At 37.5% G+C, this 16,844-nt stretch overlaps 1 protein-coding gene across 1 annotated transcript in view; it reads right to left on the reverse strand.

Annotated features, from left to right (window-relative positions):
* Nucleotides 1–16,844, reverse strand: part of PDE4D (phosphodiesterase 4D) — a 1,246,395-nt gene that overhangs the window by 847,242 nt on the left and 382,309 nt on the right. Inside the window, exon 4 of the mRNA XM_036308159.1 lies at nt 4,426–4,655. Coding sequence (XP_036164052.1) covers nt 4,426–4,655 — 230 coding nt within the window. The remainder of the gene's footprint in view (nt 1–4,425; nt 4,656–16,844) is intronic.

Raw genomic sequence — 16,844 nt, forward strand, 5'->3', positions numbered from 1 at the left:
GGGCAGTAATAAAAATATTTTCTTACCTTTGAATCAGAAATTACACTTCTAAGAATATAACCAAGATGAATGAGTGCATATGTCCACATAAAGACATGTATAGCAATGTGTACACTGACTTTATTCATAATAGCCCCAAACTAGAAACAACCCAAATATCCATCAATGAGCATGGATAAATAAATTATGATATATTCATATAATGGAATACTATGCTATAATAAAAAAGAACAAGCAACTGATACATAGCCCAACATGAATAAATATCCAAAACATTTTGAATAATAGAAGCCAGACAGAAGGACCACATATTTATATGATCCCATTTATATAATGTTTAAAAGGAGGTAAAACTAATCTTTAGTGATAGAAGTTAGGAGATTGGGTGGCAATTAATTACATGAGTGTATAAATATGTAAAAGTTGATCTAGATGTATACTTAAAATTTGCAGATTTTACTGCTTGCAAATTATACCTTCATAAAAGTTTTTTTTAAAATGTAAATGTATAGAAAACTACTTAGGAGACAAATATAGAAAGCTCTGACATTCCAAATTGCTTCACTGCCAAGTTCATTACATTTAATGCCGTTAATGGATGTCCCTCTTACTTCAGTGAGAGTCAATAAATGGCCATAAAGCCTGAGTGATCTTACTCTACCTGGAACCCTAACTGGCACATGAATTGAAGGTTCTCAGCACCCCAACTCTTACAGTTCTGCTTTGTGATCATTGAACGTTTCTAAAGGTTGTCAAATCACAACACACACAACTTAAGGCCTTAGTCATATTCAGAGACAATTGTTGAATAGTGTACATCTGAACACATTCATATTGCTTGGGAAAAACCTTAAGTATAATTATGGATGGGCTGATGTTAAAAAGCCCTCTTGAATTCAGTCTTGTGACCCAAGCATTTCATAAGGAAGCTAATAATTGCCTTTCATAACACTCGTCGTTGCAGGCCAAAGTTCCCTGCAGAAACCAATTACAATCGGGGCCACATTGAGGTTTCCTGAAGGGATGGCGCAAGTCTCTAAACCACCGTGTGACACTTGAAAGAGCTAGTGTCTGATGTACTGATGCACCAGAAGAAAGAGCAAAAAGTTATGATCTTAATAAAGTAAGAAAAAATAAATCCAAAGCCCATGAAAAGTCTCCTTTCTTATTAAAGATCTGCAATTGCCAGTGTCTCTGTGTAGGTTGACAATGGGACCTGGGGGCACGCTAACCTTTAATAATGTGGATCTGGGCTGTAGACAACTCTCGCTAAATGTCCCACTGGTTATTTTTGATAGCTTTGAAGGAATTCGTGGTTCTTAGTTAAGGGAAATGGCTACAGGATATAACCCCTACTTTTACCTTCTATCTCCCTTTTAAAGTTTAGGAATTCCAGAAAATTATACTCCTAAACTTTCTATTTCTCAAATACTCAATTTACAAATAATTTTTTTTTTTTTTGCTTTCTAAGATAACAGCAATCCTTTTAGTACATCCTGAGTCCTTGTTTTTGTTGATTGGCCACCCTCACCCATAGTTTCTCCTGGCTGCCTAGAAAAGTATTCTTGTTTCATCTCTCTAGGACACAAATTCTCTCCTCCAAAGTATTGAATAAGTTAGCAAATGATAAACACAATTTTGCTAACACTTGATTCTTAGATTTTTAGAAATGTTTTTATTGATTTTTAGAGAGAGAGGAAGGGAGGGGGATAGAGACAATGTTGAGAGAGAACCATTGATGGGCTGTCTCCTATACATCCCCCACTGGGGATGTTGGATTGAGCTCACAACCCGGGTATGTGCCCAGACTGGGAATCAAACCCATGACCTCTTGGTTCTTGGGTTGACACTCAACCACTGAGCAACACTAGCCAGGCAATTATTAGGTTCTTGATTAAGAAGGAAACAAAGTTGGAACTAACAAAAGTACTATCATACAGACAATTCTGAAGCTCTAAGTTCCTTGGCACTTGGAGACGATTTATTTGTTTTCAACAACACATTTAAATTTAATTAAATAAGCTTAGCTTTTACTTGATATTTTTAATTATACACATTGCCCAGTTACATAGAGATATAGTGAATATACTACATCATTTTCTTTTAAGGGCACGTGAGAAATCATATTTAGCTACCACATTTTTTAAGATACCAAAATTAATTGAATTCATCACAGGATTAAATTAGCTTTTTATTTATTTTAGTTATAACTTCTTCAAATGTAGAGAAAAGAAGGTAATGATTCTAAGATAAACCTGCTGTGCAGGAAAGTTAACATCACGCCTGAGACTGTTACCTTTTAAAAAGCCTGTTTAAAAGGGTGACCTTTATATGGCATCTATTTTTATTTTTTGTATTTTTTATTGTTTTTCACTGTGTTATGAAGTCTACCCTCTTGGAAAATCCTCCAGTGAACAATATAGTAATGTTAACTATAGGCCAGTGTTGTATAGCGGACCTCTAGAGCTTATTCATCCTACATGCCCACTGAATAGCAATTCCCCATCTCCCCGACCCCCAACCCCTAGCAACCACCATTCTACTCTCTGTTTCTATGTTTGACTATTTTGGGTAACTCATGTAAGCACTGATTCTGCAATAGGCTTCCCAGGTAGAATGTCTCCCTGGTGAACACATTTCACATGTGTTGTCACAACTGATTACTAGTGCATCCTTCCTGACTCCACTGGAAGAGGGGGCTCTAGGAAGCTTGGGTCTGGTTTCTTCCAGATTTTGCCCCATGTGCCTTTCTCTTTCTGGATTTCACCGTGTATGTGTCTTTTGCTGTAGTAAATCCTAGCAATAAATACAACTATTTGCTGGATCCTGAGAGCTCTCCTAGCAAACCATGGAGTCTCAGAGTGGCCCTGACCCTCCTGATACATCTGGTATCTCTGAATCCTGCCCTCCACACAGATGAATGGCGGTGGTGTTGATCTCAGAGAGGGGAAATCAGTTTTTTTAGACTATTTTTCAAAGAACATTCAGATCAAGCTTCCATAGAAAATCCCCACTGCTTTAGCATGTCGGCTCAATAGGTAGACACTCTTCTTTGTATGCATGGTTCATCCAAAAAACAAAAACAAACCAAAACATTTATTTCCTCTTTCGATTGCTTCAGAGTAAGAATTTGCTGTCTTTTTATTTATAATTTCCTTATACCTTTTAATAACATAGGTCCTTTGAACTGGTCTGTAACAATTCAAAAAGCTAAATTCTATATCTTAAAAGACAGTTACTGGAAAAATTTCTTCTGCTCACAACTTTTCTAACAACTTTTAGGAAAATCCAAAAGGTACCTTCTCTAGACATTCCTTGAACTTGACAGAGAATGAATTTACAACATATACATTATTTTGTTTTTATAGGCTTAGCAAATGTTCAAGAGTCTGTCCAAGTATGGTTTACTGCAGTGATGGCGAACCTTTTGAGCTCAGCGTGTCAGCATTTTGAAAAACCCTAACTTAACTCTGGTGCCGTGTCACATATAGAAATTTTTTGATATTTGCAACCATAGTAAAACAAAGATTTATATTTTTGATATTTATTTTATATATTTAAATGCCATTTAACAATGAAAAATCAACCAAAAAAAATGAGTTCGCATGTCTCCTCCATGTGTGTCATAGGTTCGCCATCACTGGCCTACTGGCTTCCTTTTCTTTCTTTTCTATCCAAGCTTCTTAAAAATGCAAATGTTCTTTGGCCAAAAGAACAAATAATGTATGTGCCCACTATCCTCAGTTTCTTTCACAGTTGTTCACCTGGTGACATTGCTATGAATGAGTAAAACCTCATTGGTAAACAGAAGAATAAAAACACAAATACTCTGCAAAGTAGGAAATACATATGGTGACAGAACTGTGTATGATTCTTCTATATTTACTCATGCCAAATACGACCGCTGTATGCTGGAAACTGAAATAGTATTCTGGTAAGCAATACCTCAAAATGTCAAAGGCCAAATTATTAGGTTCATTAATATAATTGCATATTTCCTTTGATTCTAAATAAAGTACAATCTATTCTTGATTCTAAATTTGCTTTGTATCAATGAACGTTGCCTACTGTTTCCAGATATTGTACACCTTTGTGATAATTTGTCCATGAGTTCTATCTGTTAAGAATTTTCTATTAAATTATGTATGATCAATATTAATTTTGTAACTCCAAGTTCTTTTTTCCAGATGCTTATTATCCTTCACCAATATCTTTCTTCTCCTCATAAAACATTTTAACTAAAACATCTATTCCTGCAGAGGTAGTGACTTTACCTGAGAGAAATCACCTTTCTTTCCTCTGGCTCTAGAAACCCCATTTTCTTCCCACACAAGTCAAGCAATGAGCCACAAAGTCTCAAAAGACTACAAAAAGCAATCGACATCCAAAATATAAAATGGGGAAACGTCGCCCACGGGCACTCACCCACTAGAGTCTGCAGACGTGATAGCGATCAGAGGCAGGATCTTCAGGGGGAGGCTGGTGGGTCTTTGCAGGTTCTCTGATTCACTTTTCAAGTCAGCTTGTTCCAACTGCCTGAAGGCAAGAGGGGGAAGCTGAACGTTGCGGCAGGAGAGTCTCCGCACAAGGTAGGGCTCCATGCCTCGCAAAGGGTCTTCCTCTTCATTACAGGAATGCAGCGTTTCCTCAGAGGCCTATGGCAAAAGCCCAAGAAAGTATATGTAACCAACCAAAGCCCTGTCAGTTATCATTACGTGATGGCTTTATACTTTTGGAGAAAGAAATGAAAGGAAACGTATACATTAAAAAATGTTAAAAAGGAGGGGGGGGCAATGACATTAACAGAACAATATTTGGTAAAATGGTTAGAATGAATAACTGAAATCTAGATTTATTTTTAAAATAGTAAATTTGTTCACCAGTATATTTAGGGTGGCTCAGTTGTTGCAGTTAACTGACCTCTTTAATAATATTAGATTATATAAGTTTTGTGCATAAATTCTATAAAATAGAGACTAAATAAAAATATTCTCTACCTTCCATGAAATCAATTGCAAAAAAATTCACTGTAATATATATATTTTGACATAACATACATGCCTATGAAGAGAGAGGAAGAAAATGAGTCCTATTTTTTTTCTTCATACTTAGGACCATATTTGTAACACATATTTTCATATGTCTCATGTTACTTGAATATTCTTTGCAAATGTTTACAATAAGATTTTGTGAGGAGAGTTTTTTAAAAGGACATGAAAAGACTATCTGAAGACCCAGTAGAACGTTATTTAAATCACAGCTAAATTTTTCAAATTTGATCCATGTTAACCACATGCCAAGGCAAATAAAGTTTAGAATAAAGTAGAAATTTTGATAATTTGATTCTAGTTGAAAAACATTTACTGCTACATGAGCAATAATTAGTTCCAAGTGATTGGAAAGTCTACTCTAGTAACATTTATTACATCCATGTACTCAGAATGATTGAGTCACCAAATGTTATCAGATAACAAGCTGGCTTTTAGAATCCTTGCATTAACACTTTGCTAGTTGTGTGCTTAAGAGTGTTCTTAATCTCTCCAAGTTTTCTGTTTCTTTATTACAAAAATGGGAATGATATTTACCCACAAGAATGAAATGAGATCATGCATGTAATGTGCATAGCTCATTACCTGCATGCAATATGATAAGCAATCATAAATGGCAATTACTTTCCTTTTTAGTTTTACAGGTGAAGATACTAGCCCAGGGAGGCAAAGTACTTTTCCCAAAGTGTAGTGATTTTTGTAGAGTTCAGATCTAGGTTAGAATCCTTGCTGCATTGCTTTTTATATTATTACCTTTTGGCAAGTAACTTAGGCTCACTGAGGTTGGTACCACATCTGAACACTAAGAATAATAATATATACTTCTCAGGTTCATTGTCTGGAGCAGAAATATAAAGTATTTGAAGCACCAAAATTTGGCACAATTTTCACTCAAGAAAATAATAACTATTGTTTATTATTATTATTATTATTCAGGCTAATTCCCTTTATCGTTTTGTAGCACTATGCTGTCTTGGCTAGTTCATTTATCTATACTGATTTAAAAAAAGAAGTTTTTTTCTGATTTATATACTGAAAAATGTGAAAGGATATGCAATGGTGGACTCTTTTTAGTCTTGGATTTATTGTATAATTTTATGGATAAATAGGATAAAAGGAGGGCACCCAGAAGATAAAGAATAGGTCAAAACTAAAAACCAAGTTCATTTATTTCAAATCCTAAACATAAAAACCTAGATTCTGAGAACCTGTGTTTTGAGGAATCTACTTGCTTTGTTAACAATATTAATAATGACAAGAATAATGGCTTAAGAAGTGAGGAAATCCTTCCATTGTGACAATAGGGATGGACCTTGAGGGCATTGTGCTAAGTGAAACAGAGGAAAACAAATTCTGTGTGATCTCACGTAAATCTATATATATAAAAGCCTAGTGTGCAAAGTGTCCCCTCAGGAGTTTAACCAACTGGGAGCTCGATCACTCGGTATGACATGCACAGACCACCAGGGGGTGGCACGGAATGAAGGAAGGCCCCAGCAGCCGGGGAAGGGAGGCCCCAGCTGGCAGCCAGCAGTTGCTAGGGACCCTACCCGTGCACAGATTTCATGCACTGGGCCTCTAATATAAAATAAAGACTCACACACACACAAAAAAAGAGATCAGATTTGTGGTTACAAGAAGTGGGGATGGCAGGAGAAGAAATTGGGTGAAGGTGGTCAAAAGTTACAAACATCTAATTATAAGATAAATAAGCAGTAGAAGGATATAATATACAACATGATAACTATAATTAACATTGATGTATGGCAGTGGTTCTCAACCTTCTTAATGCCTCGACCCTTTCATACAGTTCCTCATGTGGTGACCCCCAACCATAAAATTATTTTCGTTGCTACTTCATAACTGTAATTTTGCTACTGTTATGAATCTTACTGTAATTATATATGTGTTTTCCGATAGTTTTAGGCAACCCCTGTGAAAGGGTCATTCGACCCCCAAAGTGGTTGCGACCCACAGGTTGAGAACCACTGATGTATGGTACATATAAAGGTTGTTAAGAAAGTAAATCCTAACTGTTCTTATCACAAGGAAAGAGTATTTTTTTCTGTTTCTGCATTTCCTTTTATTTATTTGAATGAAAAAAAATTTTAATTTAAATATTTGTAAGTCAAATCATTACGCTGATATACCTTAAACATACATGGCTGTATGTCAATTATACCTCAATAAAACTGGAACAAATTTTAAATAAGAATAACAGATACAATAATTGAATCCTTATTAAATGGTACTGTGCTTTACATATTCCATCTCATTTAAAGTCCATCTCATTTAAATGAAATCCTCTGAGTTAGATCCTATTACTTTTCCAATTTTACATGTAAAGAAACAGACCTATCTATAATCTATAACAATAAAATCATAATATGCTAATTAGACCAGACGACCTTCCGGACGAAGCCAGGGCTGCAAGGGCCGAGCCCCTTGCATGAATTTCGTGCACCGGGCCTCTAGTAAAATAGAATAGCATGTCTTGGTCACACAGCCACATGGTTAGTAAGGTGACCAAAACTTCCAGGTTTCCTGGGACTTTCTGACCTTTGCACTGAAAGTCCCATGTCTGGGAAAGCAACCCAGTCCTGAACAAAATAGGATGGTTGATCAGCAATAAGTTGAGATCTCAAATCAAAACTGAGCTTGAGCTAAAGCTGGAGCTAAAAACCATTATGTTATACTACCTCTAACAAGTATGGCCCCTGGCAGGGTGCAGATAACTAATCAATCATAACTTAATAAGCCTCACATTTTCATTTTAAAAGATAGCAGAACTGAGATCAGGACAGTGCTACATCAACATTGGAAATTAATTATAATCCTTATTGATTGAATCAGGAGCTAAATATTGGAGGCCCAACTCTACTACTAACTACTTAAGTGGCGTTAAAAAGTCATTTAACCTTTCTGGGTTTTAATTTCCTGAGACATAAAATCAAGAGGTTGTACAAAAATAAACCTTAAAACCAGTTCCACTCATGAAATATTCTGAGTTTTTACAATAGCCAATGGCAAAATTAATGTTTAGTGACCTGGAAAATACAGACAATAAAGAGAAAATGTACATATGTGGCATTCTTAACTTTTAGATTAAGAAAGTGAGCCTCTGTGTGTGAAGCTCAGTGTATTCATTCAAGGACAGAACTGCAAACTGGACCCACGCTCTTGGATTGCTATCAGGTCATAAGTGACTTCCCATATTTCTCCAGAGAAGTTAATGACTTAAGGAAGTAGATGCCCTTTTTCAGGATAAACATGAAAAAGAAGAACAAAGGTTGAGTCTAGCAGAGCTGAGCATTGAATGTAGATGACCAAAGTTAACATCTATAATAATAATCTATAATAATAAAAGTGTAATACACTAATTAGACTGGGTATCCTTCCAGATGAAGCCGGGGCTGCGAGGAAAACCCAGGTCCCAGGTACCAGAGGGAAGCCGGTGCCAGCAGCCGGGGGAAGGAAGGCCTATTCTTGCACAAATTTCATTCATTGGACCTCTAGTTTTTCTATAAGTAGTTAGGTGCTCACTCTGGTGATAGCATTGCAACTGCAGAAATGCTTTATATAACCTAGGTTACCTAATAAAAGACAATGTTTTGACATTCTCTTTTAGATAAACTACTCAAGAAGTAACTTTTTTGATAGAAAACCTCTATTGAAAACAAAGTGTAGTATTTTTTATCTGGATTATAAAAATGATGAAGCAGTACATGTCTGTATTCTAACGTTTCTATTAAAAAAACAGCATAACAAGTGGCTTTTAAAAAATTCCAGATCAATATGTACCAATTATATTTCAAAAATGAATAGAACAATTTTAGCAGGTACCAGGCAGAATGTTAAAGAGCCTTACTATGGAAAGAAATGTAAAACTGAACACCAAGGCAATATGTACCTTATTTTATTGCTGGAAAATGGCATTTTTGCAAGGAGTTGAGGGAAAAGATAATATTTACAATATCTTGAAGGGCATTGTTTCTCAAAATGTGATGCTCAAACTCCATGCATGAGAATCACAGAAGGTGCTTGCTAAAAGTCAGAATTCCAAACCATATTCCAGATCTGCCTAATCAGAACCTCTGTTATTAGGGCTTGGGAGTGTGAGTAAGTCACCAGATGATTCTGATGCATACTAAAATTTGGGAACTAATGGTTTTGACATTTTAGACATAGTCCAATAATATTGCCTGGCAAAGATTCAACCACAAAGATGTTCACTGTAGCTTATTTGAAATAAGGAATAACTGAATGTAATCTACTTGTATTGAAGGATTTGCTTAATGAATTTCAATACATCATTTTATGAAATACTATGAGATTGTTAAATAATGCAGAATATGTGATTATGTTTATGATATAATGTTAGTGAAAAAACAGATTACAAAGTGATCTCATTTTTCTAAAAGGAAACAAAACAAAAAACTAACATGTTCTATTAATAGAAAATTTCTGGGATGACATTCCAATTCTCTAACATGATTTTCTCTGGACAATAATAAATAATTTTCATATTTTGCTTATTACTATTTTCTATATCCTCTATTAAATGAAAAGAGAAAGTGGATTATTTTTAGATTAAAAAGTAAAATAAAAACAATACTAATAAAATGGAACAACATTCAACTTGCTATTGATGGGACTCAGAAATATCTCTAATTCAGTTTCAAGATATGCAATATGAAATGAGAAAAAATATTTGAATGAGTTCAATGCAAACCTGTTAACTTGTAATAAAATATAAATCTGCTTTAGTAATTAACCAACTTATTTGAAGAAGTTGACAGAAAAATAACTTTAATTCTTTTCACTGCTAGGACAATTACCTCTCTAAAAGATATACCTAAAGAAAGTAATTCCACAATAACTGACAGTTAAAATGAATGAACATTAAATATGTTATTATTATTATTATTGTTTTTCTTTTTGTTTACTTCAACTTCTATATAAGGTATTTAATGAATCCCTTTATTCTCTTTTTTATTCTCCCAAAGTCGTTAGCAAACCACTTAACAAGGCCTTGAATGCCGGGACATACCTACAACTGGTGTAATAAATTACTATGGCTGGTAATAATCTCACATTTGTTGATATTTATTTCATATGTGTATATAAAAATGAAATTTTCTATAGAAGAATTGTCTTAAAATGTATATACATTGGCATTTAGAGAGAAAATTGACTGGGTTGCTCAATTGGTTAGAGCATCATCCCATACACCAAAAAGATTGCAGTTTCAAGCCCTGATTGGGGTCTCAGGGTGTGTATGGGAGCAACCAAACAATGTTTCTCTCTCACATTGATGTTTCTCTCTCTTTTTATCTTTTTCTCTCTAAAATCAATAAAAACATATGCTTGGGTGAGCATTAAAAAATACACAAAACAATTTGGGCTACATGAGCCATAAATAATTTTCCATTATCATACACCACTTAATTTTGGGGTTTCCTTGTTGCAGCTAGTGCTATATTATATACATAGTCACATCTCTATTATTTGAGTTCAATTGAATTAGGCACTGCCTTTCTCATAAGTATTTATAGTCCGTTTGAGAAAAATAATCACCAGTGTGTGATAAGAGCTCTAAGAGAGGACTCAGAGCTCTTTAGGGGGACATAGTAGGCTGAACACTTCTGTGAGAGAAAGGTGACGCTAGCCAGAAGTGACATCAATAAAAAAAGAAATTTTGAACTGTTTCAAGCAAATTAAGATGTATGATTACCTTATAAATCAGGCTTTTCTTTTTGTTTCCTGCATACTTCACCAATCAGTTCTGTTTAGTCCCATTGCTAAGTCCTCTGTTAATTTTCTCTTAAATCTAGACCTTCTCCAAGATGTATTCCTCCAGTTCTCTTCTCATGCTACACACTGCTGATTCAAAACCTCCAGAGCTTCCAGGGTGAAATCTGAAACTGCCTCCATAAATGGAGGACAAGGAGAAACCAAAGAAAGAGGCAAGCCACTACAGGTTGGTAGGTGGCAGGTTTAACAATCAAGGAAACTTACATAGAAGGATTGTGCTGGGTAGCCACACATGAGTAGCTCTCTGTACCTGCCCACCAAAATCTTAATTGGGTTTAACCGGGTTCAGTCACATATACCATCCTGACGATCTCCAACAACAGATTGCTTTCTCCAGGTTACATCCTTGCAAATGGCTCCTTAGATTCCAAGGACAGAGGAGGAGGGTGTGGAGCCTCCGATAGCCTGGGCCCAGCTTGAGGGTCAACTGGCAACAGTGTTTTCTTGAGGACCTCCTTCAGCACACACTCATGTCAAAAATATTATACATGACAATGAATACAAATAACTTCTGCCTTATTATTCATAACCACCGGGAAGCCTTAGGCCTTGTGTTGAGAAGTGATTTGTAGTGAAATGATTTGCTTATATATCTGTTCTCTTTGTTAGCTAGAACACATTTGCAAGCATGGGAGTGTGCCATAACAACGTTTGTACCTCTGACACTCAGCCAGCGCCTGGGCTAAAACATGCAAAATAAACCTTACTGTAGAAATGAATGAAGAAAATAGACAAATGACTCCCTTTCTTCAACAACAAGAAACTGGGAAATGGGGTAATATCATTAGGTATTGGTATTACTCATAATGTGGTATTTGTAAATATTAATATAAGTTAGATAGAGGCTACATCAGTTAACAAGAATTTTTTAAAAAAATTCTAAGACTTCAGCCACTCAAATAGCTTTGGTCTATCCCCATGTTTTGTTTCAAATATATATAATATTTTCACCTAACTTTTCTTAATAAAAATAAATTATTTAAGCACTCAATGCTTTCAGAGTACATATTCTATGCAGAACACTATAGAAGTTAGCATGTTAAGTAGTTGCATAAGTTTTCAAAATTTCTAAAAGAGGACAGATTGAGCTGAGGATAGGTTTTTATCACTTCCAATGTTGCATTCCTTTTTCCTGTGTAATTAGTTTTCTGTAAAATAATCCTCTGAAAAAGTAATTTTTTCCTTTCTGTATATAGGAAAAAGAAGACATATATAGTATAGAGAAGACAATTTCTGATAACTGAACTAACTCTTTAATGTATAGCATATAATTTAATAGGTTGCTATTGCAAAGAATTGAAACAATACAATCCAAAAGTACTATATTCCAACAGTAGACATTGTCTCTGTATTATTATTTTATGTTTCTGTGAAATTGTTCACAATACACTAAAGCAATAATTAAAAATCTGCCCTTAAGATTTTCTAAACCTTATGCCAAATGATTTTCCCCATATCTCATTACTCATTACATGTGTTTTGTATTAAAATCCAATGCTAAGGTTGCCTAAATAATCTGAGGAAACTCACTAGTCAAGGCAATAAAAATAAATACCTGAATTCTTTTTATATATAAAAGGACATTGTACTGAATTAACACAATCCATTTTCAACTTGATATTTGTACAGTAGGTCCTTAGATTACATAGGAGATCCATTCCGGCGTAAGTCGGGACACGCCTACATAAGCACCTATGTCACTCACATGGAGCACATACACAGCAGTAATGAAGTGAAACAGTAAAAAAAATAAATAAATAAATAAATAAAAAATAACAATTGCTGACCTTTATTTGTGGTAAATAAGTAATAAAAAACATAAAGCACATATGTACATACATCAAAATGACAGAACTTTTTTTAATATATAAATAAATTAGAGGCCCGGTGCACAAAAATTTGTGCACTCAGGGGGAAGGGGGGGTCCCTCAGCCTGGCCTGTGCCCTCTAGCAGTCTGGGACCCCTCGGGAGATAACGACCTGCTGGCTTAGGCCTGCTCCCGGGTGGCAGAGGGCAGGTCCAATCCCTAGGTGCAGCCCCTGGTCGGGGGCTCAGAGCAGGGCCGATTGGGGAGTTGGGGCGCCGCCCCCTGTCATGCACAGAGCAGGGCGGATCGGGAGGTTGCGATGCCACCCCCCGTCATACTCAGAGCAGGGCCGATTGGGGGGTTTGGGCACCACCCCCTGTCACACTCAAGGCAGAGTTGATGGGGAGGTTGCGGCGCCACCCCCTGTCACGCACAGAGCAGGGCCAATCCGGGGGTTGGGGCACTGCCCCCTGTCACACACAGAGCAGGGCCCATCAGGGGGGTTGGGGCTCCGTACCCTGTCATGCACAGAGCAGGGCCCATCAGGGGGTTGGGGAGCTCCCTCCTGTTACTCACAGAGTAGGTCCGATAGGGGAGTTGGGGCACTGTCCCCTGTCACACACAGAGCAGGGCAGATCAGTGGGTTGGGGCACCGCCACTGTCACACTCAGGGCAGGGCTGATGGGAGGTTATGGCTCTACCCCATCATACACAGAGCAGGGCCCATGGGGGGGTTGGGGGGGATTGGGGCACCGCCCTCTATCACCCACAGAGCAGGGCCGATCAGGGGGTTGGGGCACCGCCACTGTCACACTCAGGGCAAGGCTGATGGGGAGGTTATGGCTCTACCCCGTCACACACAGAACAGGGCCCGTGGGGGGGCAGGGGGGGTGGTTGGGGCGCGACCCTCTATCACCCACAGAGCAGGGCCGATCAGGGGGTTGGGGCGCCGCCACTCTCACACTCAGGGCAGGGCCGATGGGGAGGTTATGTCTCTACCCCGTCACACACAGAGCAGGGCCCCAGGGCGGGGGGGGGGGGGTGTTGGGGTGCTGCACCCTGTCACACACAGAGCAGAGCCGATCAGGGTGTTTGGGCGCTGCCCCCTGTCATGCTGTTCCCGGTGCCGGGAGGCCTCTCGGCTCCACTGATCCCAGTGCTGGGAGGCATATTACCCTTTTACTATATAGGGTAGAGGCCTGGTGCACGGGTGGGAGCTGGCTGGTTTGCCCTGAAGGGTGTCCTGGATCAGGGTGGGGGTCCCCACTGGGGTGCCTGGCCAGCCTGGGTGAGGGGATGATGGCTATTTGCATCTGGTCACACACCCTTCAGGGTGGGGGTCCCCACTGGGCTGCCTGGCCAGTCTGGGTGAGGGGCTGAGGGCTGTTTTCAGGCTGGGGGTGACTGAACTCCCAACCGCTCCTTTTTTCCTTTTTTTATTTTATTCTGGGCCAGCTTTAGCTTGGCTTGGCTCCAGCTCTTAGGCCTCCGCTCCTGAAAGTAGGTTTCTGGCCTTTGCTTACAATGTTGCAAATCTGCTCACTGAAGTCCGGCGGTATTTGTTACAATGTTTGAAACTGCAGGCTCAGAGGTCTGCAGCGGCAGGCGGGGAACGTTGGAGTCCTCTGTCACTGAGGCAACGGAGCCTCATGTTAGTTTCAAGCTGCCTGGCTGCTGGCCGCCATCTTGGCTGACAGTTAATTTGCATATCTCACTGATTAGCCAATGAAAAGGGTAGCGGTCATACGCCAATTACCATGTTTCTCTTTTATTAGTGTAGATGGGAGATGGCAACTTAACCACGAAACGACGTACGTGAGTCCGATGTAACTTGAGGACTGCCTGTATATGCTATAGAAAATGCACTCTTGCAAAAGTGAATTCCAAATGAATATTTCCACTCCAGGTTAACAAAAAGATAGCAAAGATAGCTCTCAAATGTCCACAGAACTTAATCCCAATATAGGCTCTGATTTCAAACTGATAGAAGAGACAGAAATCACTGAAGTTTCTTTCTCTAAAGCCATTTCCTATAATTTACTCATCAAAACTTCTAAAAAGTTCATAAAGGAAATAGAAAAAGTTCTCATTTAGTAATATTCTACTATACATTCTCATCAAGAAGGTTTGTTTGAAACTGTAGGATTCAATTAATTTTCTATAAATATCAATGTTGCTTTCCTGGGTGACCTTGAAAAATGAAGTAGATTCTATTTTATTAGCAAAGGAAGGAAAGATGACTTAAGGAAAAACATGACTTCTATCAATGATTTCTTTCACAATGATATTTAGTAACAGAATCACAACTGCTAAAAAATATAGGAGCTTCCATTGTTTGCTTGACCCCTAAAAATCATGTTTTTCTAGAAGAGTGGATTGAAACAGCTGGCTTAAACAACAGTGGGAAGTCCGGGTAGGGTTGGTGGGGTGGGGGGTAAGAGATCAACCGAAGGACTTGTATGCATGCATATAAGCATAACCAATGGACACAAGACACTGGGGGGTAGGGGAGGCCAGGGGAAGGTCAAGGGGAGGAAAAAAAAAGGAGACATATGTAATACTCTTTGTAATACTTTAAGCAATAATAAAAAAAGAAACAGCTGGCTTATTCTCTGTGTTTTGAAAAATCTCTCACTTGACTAATTTGGTGCCAAACCACAACATTAGGGGAAATACAAAGATCTATGATCTCCATTTTCAAGTTTTATTTAAATACCAGCATCAATCAAAATATATTTATAAACATAAAAGCAAAAGCTAAAACCATAATTTAAGAGAATGTATATTTATAATAATAAACTAGGTCTGTAATTCTGGAACAAACTAACTGAGAGAAAAGAGGAGACAAAGTAATGATAAATTTCCTTTTTCCATAGAGGGAGCTAGGAATTATGACTTTGCTCTTGGCTTTGATGTTCAGATAACCATACAGTACTTAATTGATAAACAAACTATGGATCAAAGAATATTATTATTAAATCTAAATTCAATGTTATAGTTGATAGTGAAACATAATGTTTATTCTTATTAAAGTAAGTAATAATACAAGAATGCTCCTCACTAATTCTTTATTCAGCATCATCAATAATATTTATTGTATTACATGTGCTGTATAAGTAGCTACTTATTCCTCATGAAAAACTGCATGAAGAACTGTTGTTATTCTCATTTTACGGATTTGGAAAATGAGGCTTAGGGAGGTCAGTTTGCAACTTAACTCCCACTATAAGGAGATTACAATGACACTTAGTAAGTGGTAAAGCAAGGTTTATAGACTAGGTTTACCTGACACCAAAGATCATAATTTGAACCCAAATGCAGCATTGCCCCTACTTTTCAGGAACTACTGGCCAATTTAGTAATGTGGGAGATAGAAAGAGGCACAAAGTTATGAAGAAAATAAATTGTTATTTGATTAAAACCTTGTTTAATGTAATAAACAAAAAAAAAATCAACTGGAAAATACTTGAAGAAAGAATAATTGGGTTTGTCCAGTTATAAGTTAAAATATGCAAAGGATTTTCCTTTATAAAATGAAAACACTGCTCATTAAAACTACAAGGAAAAATGCCTAATTTATAAAAAAAAATACATTTATGAGTAAGCTTAAAAATATATGGATGGAATCTGTATTAGGAGAATTACATGAATTTTTCAAAATTCACATAAGCAAGCCTGATATTGCAATTATTTTTTATCTTTAATGTTATTACAAAACAAAAACCTTCATTTTTTTCCCTTTTTGAGGGTAACAGAAAGGCCTTCAACTACAAAGAAAAAAATAGATGAGAATAAAACTTTTTTTAAATAAATAAGATGAGGGTGGTTGTGCCATCTATATATATAAAAGCCTCAGCAACCGTTACAACCGGTTAACCGAATGACCGGTTGATTGGTCACTATGACATGCATTGACCACAAGGGGGCAGACACTCAATGCAGGAGCTGCCCTTTGGTGGTCAGTGCGCCCCCACAGCCAACTTTCCACAGCCAGTCAACCTCTGGCCCCAATTGGCCCCTATCAGGACTGGGCGAGACTGCCCCGATCGCCGGCCAGGCTGAAGGACCCCGCCCGTGCATGAATTCATGCACTGGACCTCTAGTATTCATATAAAATTGTACTGTAAAACTACAATAACAAAACAGTATGGTACTTGAAAATAATCAACAGAGA

This window comes from Myotis myotis, unplaced genomic scaffold (assembly GCF_014108235.1).
Source record: "Myotis myotis isolate mMyoMyo1 unplaced genomic scaffold, mMyoMyo1.p scaffold_m19_p_5, whole genome shotgun sequence".
NCBI lineage: Eukaryota > Metazoa > Chordata > Mammalia > Chiroptera > Vespertilionidae > Myotis > Myotis myotis.